We start from the raw sequence: 10,642 nt of genomic DNA, 5'->3' as shown, positions 1-10,642 counted from the left end.
AAGATCTGACCATGGTGATCTGCTCTTTTGGAAGGTTTAACTTTGATGATCTTCCTTTTGGAAGGTTTGACTTTGGTGTTATGACTTTGAAAGGTCTGACCTTCTGCTCTTTTGGAAGGTCGGACCTTAGTGGTCTTCTTTTTGAAATGTCTGACTATGATGGTCTTCTTTTTGAAATGTCTGACTATGGTGGTATGCTCTTTTAGAAGATATGACCTTGGTGTTTTGCTCTTTTGAAAGGTCTAACATCGACGTTCTTTATTTGGAAGATCTGACCTTATTGGTCTGCTCTTTTGAAATGTCGGACCTTAGTGGTCTACCTTTTGAAAGATAATGTATGACCTTGGTGGTCTACCCTCCAGCTTTGCCCTTTCGGCTTGACCTTAGTGATCTGCCCTTATAGATCTTGCCCTTCTGACTTGACCTTAGTGGCCTGCCCCTTGATGGTCTTCCTTTTGAAACGTATGGCCTTTGTGTTTTTCCTTTTGAAACGTCTGGCCTTTGTGGTCTTCTTTTTGAAACATTTGACCTTCGTGGTCTTCCTTTTGAAATGTCTGACTTTGATGGTATGCTCTTTTAGAATATCTGAACTTGGTTATCTTCCTTTTGAAAGGTTTAACCTTAGTGTTCTTCCTTTAGAAGGTATGACTTTAGTGGTCTACTCTTTTAGAAAGTCTGATTTTGGTTCCCTTCCTTTTGGAAGGTCTGACCTTAGTGTTCATCATTTGGAAGGTTTGACTTTGGTAGTCTACTCTTTTGGAAGATCTGACCTTGGTGATCTTATTTTTAAAATGTCTAACCTTAGTGTTCTTCCTTTGGAAGGTCTGACCTTGGTGGTCTGCTCTTTCGGAAGATTGGACCTTGGTGGTCTTTCTTTTGAAATGTCTGACCTTACTGGTCTCCCTTTTGGAAGGTCTGCCTTGGTAGTCTACCCTTCCCGCCTTGCCTTTCTGACCTGACCTGACCTTAGTGGTCTGACTTGTCGGCTTTGCCCTTTCGACTTGACCTTAGTGGTCTGCCCTTCCCGTCTGACCTTAGTGGTATGCCATTTTGGGTTTTACCTTAGTGAGACATTCCTCTTTGAGGTATTCCTTTTTAAAGATCTAACCTTAGTATTTTTCCTTTAAAAGGTCTGACTTTGGTGGTATTTTCTTTTGAAATGTCAGACCTTAGTGGCATTTCCTTTTGAAAGGTATGACCTTGGTGGTCTTCCTTTTGAAAGATTTGACCTTAGTGGCCTACCTTCCGGCCTTGCGCTTTTGACCTGACCTTAGTGGTCTATCATTCCGACCTGATTTTAGTAGTCTGCTATTATGGGTCTTACCTTAATAAGACTTTTTTCTTTGATGTTTTTCTTTTTTTAGAGAGATCTTTCCTTTTAGAGTCTTGCTTCTTAAGGGAGGAACCAACCGTGGTGAAATACGACACATCATATTTCATAAGGAGATAACATCATTTTGTGAGGGTGAGTATGATATTTCATAAGGAGATAACACCATTTTGTGAGGGTGAGTATGCTGACAAATACAATAGCATGCAGATAGGAAGCTAATAATGGTAAACATTCAAAAGACGGAAAAACCATGCAAGTGGGGCAACAAAATAAAATCACGTAGAAAAGTATGAATGCAATTTCACAAGCTGCAAAAAAATAATAAGCACATCTTATTAAAAGACAAAAAAATTATGGAGAGAATATGTTTTAAAAAGAATGGCAGAAAAAAATAAACATTTGAAAAAATAAAATTAATACTAATTATTTATTATTACAAATTGCAACTGAATTTTATTATATATATATATATATATATTATTAAATCCATAACACATCAAATCAAACCATTTAAAAACTACGGTATATCAAAATTGAAGAGAATTAAATTTATTATAAAAAAAAACGGATTACAAATTAAACTCAAAATAAATTAAATCCTCCAAAATCAAGAGACATCAATTAGGATATACAGCCACCATCAAGAAATATTATCCAGGGAAAAGTTTCACTTCATTCAGTTCATTATGAATCTAAAATAATTTTTAAAACTATAAATGAATAAAAAAATTATAGCGTTAAAAAATGTACTTTTATCTCTATTTTAAAATTATTTAATTAAAATATCTCATATTTTATAAAATCAAAATCTTTAATTTTTTATAAAAAAATTTATTCTTCTTTAATATTTATATTATTTATTTAGTTTATATAATTTTATTTATTTATTTTATACTATTTAGCATTACTTCTTAATTTTTTTTCAATCTAAAAATTTTATTTTTTACTTTTAAAATTTAAAATCCAAATCTCCACCTAAAATTTTGCTAAACTTATTGACTCATTATTTAATTTAATTTTAATATCATTTTTCTTATTAAAGAAGAATATTTATATTATTTAATTTAATTTTAATTTTATTATTTGTTACAAAATTCATTATTTATTTCTCTATAATTTTGAAGCAATTAAAATGTTCGTTTTTTAAAATACAACAAACAAGTTGTTTTATTAGTATATATTGATGAATTTCATTAGATTTATTGGATAAAATTTATTAAAAAAATAAACTAATCAGTCATTTTATTAATTATTATTTAATTTTAAATAAAATTTACTAATTAATAAATTTTTTAATATTTTAAAAATATTTTAATATATTTTTTAAAATTATATAACTAATTAGTAAAATTTTCTATACTACGCTTATATTCTCTATTAAATACGCTTATATAAAATCTTTTCTTATCGATTATCATAACTTATTTAACAATAAAAATATTAATAAAACGACTAACCAGTTGCATTTTAATAAAATCAAGATTTATAATAACATTTCTCTTCATCATTATTTAATTTCAAATATTTTAGAAACTCCTCTCTTTGAATTAGTTTTTAAATAAGATAAAAATATAATTTTTAATTATTTATAAATAAATATTTATAATTTTAAAAAAATTATAAATAATATATTTATTTTTAATTATTTATAAATAATATATTTATTTTTAATTATTTATAAATGAATATTTATAATTTTAAAAAATAATCATAAATAATATATTTATTTATTAATAAGTGATTATATTTTTATAAATAATTTTTAAATATTATCATTATCTACAGATAATTTCTATAATTTTATAATATTATTTAAAAATAAGATTTTGACAATTCATATTAACCTCCAAAGACAGTGTGGGAATACGTAACGGTTTTATTATGTTGATTCAGTTTAAAATCAAATTGAATCGAATAAATTGAAAATTGAAATTCTGATATTTATAAAAATCAAGTTGAATTGATTTTGATAAGAAATTAAATCAAATTGAATTGGTCTGATTCAGTTTAATTTGATCGGTTTAAATTTTTAATAAACTTTTTATTTTTTATATTTTATTTTTAATATTTTAAAATTTAATTAAAATATTTTAATATTAATATGATCTAATTTCTCTAAATTATTAAAAATAATATATTATTATCACTAATCGATTCAGTTTTTTTAATTTTTTCAAATCAAAATCGAATCAAACCGAAATAATTAAAAATTATAAAATTAAAAATTAAACCGAACTGAATCGAAATAAATGAAAAACTGAATCAAAATTTTAAATTAATTCAATTCGATCAATTTTTTCGATTTGAATCGAATACTTGTCGCTCCAAATAATACATATAGGACGCTGGCCAAAGAGGTGAAATAGTGCCAGAAACGACACCGTCGAGAGGGTTACAGACCATGGGAAGATTATCACAATATTTTGTTCATTGAATTAAAAAAAAATGTTAAAATTCTAAAACACCAATAAAATTAATTTTACTAACACCAAATACAATTATTAATACAAAAATTATTATGTATAGTTCTTCACCAGTATATTATCTCATCCTTCATTTCTTAATTATATAATCTTTAATTTAAAATATGTATAATTAAAAAATAAAAAGTATATTACATGACTAAAAAGCGATTTAATCATATAAATAATAATTTAATTAATTTAATACTAAAATTATTCCAACAAAGAAAAAAAATATATATCAAAAAGTTTAATTATAAATAAATACCTTATGATTGATGTCTTTTTCAAGTAAAATTTTACAATTTAATTTACTAATAAAGTGAGATTTTTTTATTTATATTGCTAATAAATGTTAATGTGGCATTTGAAAATTAATTAAAAATAATTTTTAATTATAATAAATTATATTTTAATTACTAAAATTTTATATAACATATAATTTGGTTTAAATATTTATAAATTAAGTTATAAAATTTTATTTTATAATAAAATAATATTTTTAGTTATAATTTAATTATTTTTATATTCTTACAAATTGGTCTCTAAATATTATAATTATTTACAAACGAGTATTTATATTTTTTTGAAATTAATCTCACATGTTTATTAAATTTAATATTTTAAAATAATTAATAAATAAAAATTAAATTACCAATCTTAGTACAATATACATTTAAATTTAAGTTTAAAGAGTTCTTTCTAATCTATTTTTTCCTTTTCAATAATTTTTTTTATTAATTAGAAAAATAGAGATATTTAATTATTTTATTTTATTTAATTATTTTTTTCATATAAAATATTAAAATTTAATAAACTGAGAGATTAATTTATAAATATAAAGACTAATTAGTAATTATAATATTTAGAAGTCAATTTATAAAAATATAGAAATTAATTTTAATTAAAAATATAAACTTTAAATTAAAAAATTATTTTATTAAATAAATAAAATTTAATAGACTAAATTTAAAAATATAAATAGTAAAATATATTTTTTATTAAATATCAAAAAATAAATTATAATTTTTTATTAAATATCAAAAAATAAATTATAATTTTTTAGTGAATTACAAATTAAAATTAAATAAAATTGCTATAAATACTAAATAAGTGTATTGTCGTTGTGAATTATCTTAAATAAGAAGGGAAAATATATATTAATCTGAAAAAAAAGAAAGCATATGCAAAGCAGGGGGAGAGTGCTATCATTTTCAGCACTTTTTGTCCCCGTGCATGAGTGCACTCTATAATCACAGGATGGTGAAGACAAACGATCAATTCCGACACGCCAACGGCCAAAAATAGAAGAGATAAGTAGAGAATATCCGTTGTACGTGGCTAAAATATCTCCTCCAAGTCTTTGAAGCCCCATCAATCCAATTCAACACCCACTGTTGGATAGCACCCGCATCACCTGCCCTCCACAATTATAGCTCTTCCAAAAATCAATACTTCTTTTCAAATCATCATCCTCGTCCTCATCATCTTTCCAAATACAACCCAATAAAGAGCTTAAGTTTGTCCATAGATATGATTATAAACGAATAATGTTCTATTTAAATTAAAAAAATTAATTAATTTAAAATTTTAATTTGATTTTTTAATTCCATTCGATTTAATTTAATTTTTAATTTTAAAAATTTTAATTATTTTACTTTGATTTGATTTTGGTATGAAAAAAAAAATCAAACTTATCTGGGTAATGATAATAGTATATTACTTTTTATAATATAGAGATTAGATCATAATTAAAATTGAAATATTTCAATTAAATTTTAAAATATTAAAAATAAAGTGTAAAAAATAAAAAATATATTAAAAAGTCTAATAGATTCGATTTCTATTCAAAATCAATTCGGTTTAATTTTTATAAATACTAAAATTTTAAATTTTAATTTATTCAATTCGGTTTAATTTTAAATCGAAGCGAACAAATACTCATCTCTTAATATAACTTAATTTATCTCTTTGAATTTTTATATTTGTATGAGAATTCTTCCTCCACTTGAGCTAGCAGAATCAGTTTTCTGCTGCTGCTACTACTACTGCCACTTTGCTAAGGCCGATGATGCTTCTCATCTTCTAAGTTGTGTTGATTATGGTTTATTGAGTTGACTGTTGCATATATTGTTGTTATTGCTGTCTGAATTGTTGTGATCTATGGCTGTGCAATTGTAACTTGAGGGAGAAAATACAGAAATAGATAAACTGAAATAATTTTTCATGCCATTTGGTTTTTTATAAAATTTATAAAATATAAAAAATTTTCTAGATATATATAAATATTAAATAATATACAGCCGGACAAAAAGAATTAGTAGCTACAACTAAGGGCAAAATTGTTTATACATTCCTGAAATATGTAAAATTAAAAGTTCTTTTTTCCAAAAATTTAAAATATAGATACTAAACTATTTATCTAAATTTAGATAAATCTAGAAATATAAATATTAATTTTAATATAACATGGTGTTTAAATAATACTATATATAAGGCTATTTTGATTTTTTTTAAAATAATTAATAGAAAATTAGGAAAAAAAACTTCTAATTTGATCTCAAATTATAATAATTAAATTATAAACTTTTAAAAACAAAAGATATTGGTATGATCATGGCCAAATTATAAGAGAAAATTAAGAGATTGCGTTGCTAATCAAGGCTATTTAAAAAATAAAAGAAAGAAAAGAAAAGATGATGTTAATAATAAATTATTAAAAAAGAAAAAGAGAGGATGAATTAATTAAGCAGACATCCAAGCAGTAGCAAATACAACATTATGTCCTTTCCAAGTAAGTACAAGGTGGTCATCTTCTTCCTTCTTTAATCCCCAACCAGCTGCATGTTCACCAAGCATTGTCTTAACTTCGGAAACTGCATCTTCGCAGAAACAAATGCTTCTAAAATTAGCATTTCTCATCCTCTGAACCCACCTGCTTTTGGGTTCCAATCTCTCAATCCTTTGCAAACCCTCATGAGCTATAATATTCTCAATCTTCCAACATATATCAGCTTCATACCACTGCCTTTGCTTGCTTCCTCTTGGAAGAAATGTGTCCACAGTATCATAAGGAATCCATAGATAATTGAAAGCTGACCTTAATCTACACACCAAATTATTTGATGTTAAATCTACATCTTCATCTACTAATACGACAACTGTTGGGTCTAAACTCCTAAGGGATTTTAGAAACATGGTTCGAAGAGAAGACATGGAAGACGAAGAAGAAGACGATTCGAAAGTAAAGGGATTTGACGAGTTCGTACTAGGATTAATACTAAAAAGGGTTTCTTCAGGAATGTAATGAAGCAACATTTGACAGTTTATGACAAGAGCCTCACCACTTTCTGCGTACACCATGTTCTGCACTCGCAGCTGCTCGATTAAGGAAGAGAATCCATCTGCGTAGCTCGATGGAACGACTCTAAATTCCATTATTACATTGCGAGACCTTGCAAAGTTAATCAACTTGGACCCCAACTCTTCATAAGAAAGATCAAGCATAGGAGGTATATCTTCAGTGGCACCAGCAACTGTGAGCTTTATCAATGGTGTTACCTCGAAACGATTTGCTATAGCATCGATAAGGGTAGGGACTTGCATGCAATGAGTCATGCTTAAATCCACAATATGAACAGAAGAATACCCTTCAATGGCCTCTAATATAGCAGCATTAGCAGCAGTGAAACCGAAGCGATGCCATGGGGTTAGGTCCACAAACCCAGCAAGCTCAATGACAGAGAATTTATGGGTATCTATAGCGAGAGTGCAGTGAGCATTAGCCATTGCTGCGAGGAGTTTGCAAGTACCACTCTTAGCTGCACGTGCAATGAGAGCTCTAAGGAAAGCGCATGTTAATCGCTGATTTGAGTCACCATCTGGAGGTGCAATGTTGTTTAGAACCCAAAGGATCTGTTGAGCTAAAGTAGCATCATTACTTTCAATTGCGTTTGCACAGTGGACCAAAAGCTGCTCCATGCAATTCGCATCACCAAAGCTGCTGCCTAAGGCCTTTGATGTTGGAAACCCAGGCCATGGACGAGTCCTTTGAGTTTGGTTCTTGTTCATGGTGGGGTTTGAGAATGGAGCAGTGACTTGGTGCAAGGGTGGTGGTGGGGTTTCAGTGAATTGCATCATGTACAAAGAATGAAAAAGAGAGAGAGAGAGACACAGAGAAAGCTAGCTAGAGAGAAAATAAAGGTTATAAGTCCAATAGAGAGAGAGAGAGAAGGGAGCAAAAAGGAAAGATAAAATGGGAATCAGAAAAATTCTGAAGAGACAAGGAAGATAGAAAGAGACCAGACTAGCAGTAGTGGGTACCTTAATTAGCCTTGGGAAACGAATCAATATTGTGGGTGAAAACTTGTGGAACCAAGAGACTCTGGGAGAATTCTGCAAATGAATCTAAGAAAATAGACATTTCAGCTTTATGTGAGGATTTATTCAAATGCAAAAAAGGACTGATCAATAAGAGTAAACTCTCATCCCAAAAACTTTTAGTTGAAGTCAAATTGAGCAAAAGAGAAACTCTTCTCTTTCATCAACATCAGCCTTTTTTCAGTTTCTCACAGTAGGCAATAATAGAATCATCACCCATTCATCAACAAACCTTTTCATGGGTAGCTAATAATTTTCTTGATAAACCCTTTTCTCTCTTCTTCTTCTTCTTCTTCTTCTTGATCTTCAGGTACCTAGCAAGAAAGAGAGAGAAAAGACAGAGATGAAGGTAATATAAAGCAGAAAGGTGGGCTAGTTCCTGTTGCTTTTTGGTTGCATGTGAGGTAGCCGGCCAGGGGCTTGTCCATTTGTGGGAGTTGCGATTTCGTCATGTAATGAATGAGGTTGAGATTCATTACAAAAGAAATGGCAGTTAAGCTTCACTCGCTCACGGGCCATCCCCTTTTATTATATTTCATAATGTAATCTCTTCATAAATTAATCATTTTTGGGCAATTTTACTTTTCCCTTATTGATTTTCTTATGCGCAAATTCTAAAATACGACCAGCGTATGTATTTTATTACTCACATAATATTAATATTTTCTTTTATTACAAAAAAATAGGATCCGCTTTTTAATATTTTAATTTATTATTTTTAAATTATTATCGAACAATAATTATAATAAGATATTAGTCTATGAGACATTAATCATTGATTTTAAATAAAGGGAGGGTCCCTCATAAAAATGACCCATTGCAGCAAAAATTCTGTATTTATGCATTCATTGATTAAGACAAAGGAATGGTCATTCTCCAATATACCTAGAAACAAATCTCTCTCTAAAGAGAATTCCCTCCCTCTCTCTCTCTCTCTCTCTCTCTGATCCCTTAATTAATTAAAGGGAAGAACACTCAGCCTGTGTCAATTCCTCATGTTTCATGCTTTTTCAACAAAGCCAAAGCACCTAAAGCTTAAAGAAATAACAAGTACATAATACCTATAAGCCCAAAAATGAGACAAAAATAATATTTTTAAATCGTGATTTATGATTATAATTTAAATATATAAAATAATAATTTTACAATGCTTATCCACGAAGGCTTGCGAGTCATGACCATTTTTCGATACATTAAATTTCTATGCTCCTTTCATTTTCCAAGCTCTTCTCATGGATGAAACACCATGTTGGCCATTGTATCACGTCTTTTCGAGCTAATTTTTATATATTTTTGTATATAAATATAAATATTATTTCTACCCACAAACTTCCACGTAGAGGGAAGTCATACTATATCATTATATATAAGCATTCTTCCAAATTTGGAATTCTTATCCAGGACCAGGTTTGTAACTCAGATGATGATAATCATGGGAGCTACTAAGTTTTTGTGTATTGATATGTATAAAGTGTGTAGACGAGAATGAGGTATGAATCTCTACAGGATTGATGGGTCCATGATGTGATGATGATGATCATCGTCTATTATTCCTTAGTGAAGGAATGTACACGTGATTATATACACATACGATCTTCAGTTTGTTCCCTTGTACATGCACTAGTTCTTGTCCTTCCCCACTTTTAAATAGACCACTCGACCTTGCCATCATGTAATTATTTCTATTGTTATTATTTATGCTTAGTGGAAATTTTCGCTTTTACAGTTACCCAAGACGATCCTTTTTTCTAGCAAATAACATGACGTGAAGTTTTAGTTAATTAATCAAAATACAATAAAAAGAAAAAAAAAAAATAGAACCTTGATGATCAAGATCACAATAACTAAATAAAGTAGCTAGCTAGGGTAGAATTCTGTAAACCCAGAAGAAAATTATTTGTAAATGATTGAATTGTCACATCCAGCTACATGCCATAATCTTTCTCTAGGCATTATATAAGAGAACTTACAAATGATACCATAAAAAGAATATAAATTAAACCCTAGAAAGCAGTAATAATGTTACTGTATCAAGCTTCAGCATCGATCCTCGATTGATCTTCAATTCATTGCAAGATATAGAAAAAGACAGTTGCTTATATTATCAGATCAGAGCCAGAGAGAAAGCTGACATACTTTGCTCTCTTTTTTTCTCTTTCTCTCTCAGTAATATTCTTAAATAAACTCTCTCTATATCTGTGCGAGAAAATCGAAAAGCATGCATGTATAGATAAAGAAGAGTATGAGAAGAATCCGAGAAAAGCATATAAGGAGAAGCATAAAAGTTAAGTTTATTACATAGAGAATTTTGAGGAGGATTCCTAAACATTAGATAAAATTAAGGAGTAAAAGACACAGAAACCTAATATAAATATAAGAGAGCTTTTTTGGAATTTTTCTAAAGGGAATTCTCTGGCATCCATGCTCTTTGGGTATTCATTCATTAAGACAAGAAATAAAACAAAGC

General features: G+C 28.3%; 1 protein-coding gene across 1 annotated transcript; it reads right to left on the bottom strand.

The window, feature by feature from the left end:
• Positions 1–6,462: 6,462 nt before the first annotated feature.
• LOC110630459 (scarecrow-like protein 32) lies at positions 6,463–8,683 on the bottom strand. Its single transcript, XM_043949490.1, has 2 exons — positions 8,408–8,683; positions 6,463–8,202 (listed from the first exon to the last, which is right to left on the bottom strand). The coding sequence occupies exon 2, from the start codon at positions 7,933–7,935 to the stop codon at positions 6,541–6,543; it is 1,395 nt and encodes a 464-aa protein (XP_043805425.1). The 5' UTR covers positions 7,936–8,202; positions 8,408–8,683; the 3' UTR covers positions 6,463–6,540.
• Positions 8,684–10,642: the final 1,959 nt, after the last annotated feature.

The sequence above is a fragment of the Manihot esculenta genome, chromosome 13, assembly GCF_001659605.2.
Source record: "Manihot esculenta cultivar AM560-2 chromosome 13, M.esculenta_v8, whole genome shotgun sequence".
Lineage (NCBI taxonomy): Eukaryota > Viridiplantae > Streptophyta > Magnoliopsida > Malpighiales > Euphorbiaceae > Manihot > Manihot esculenta.
This window is presented reverse-complemented; position numbering and strand designations above follow the sequence as displayed.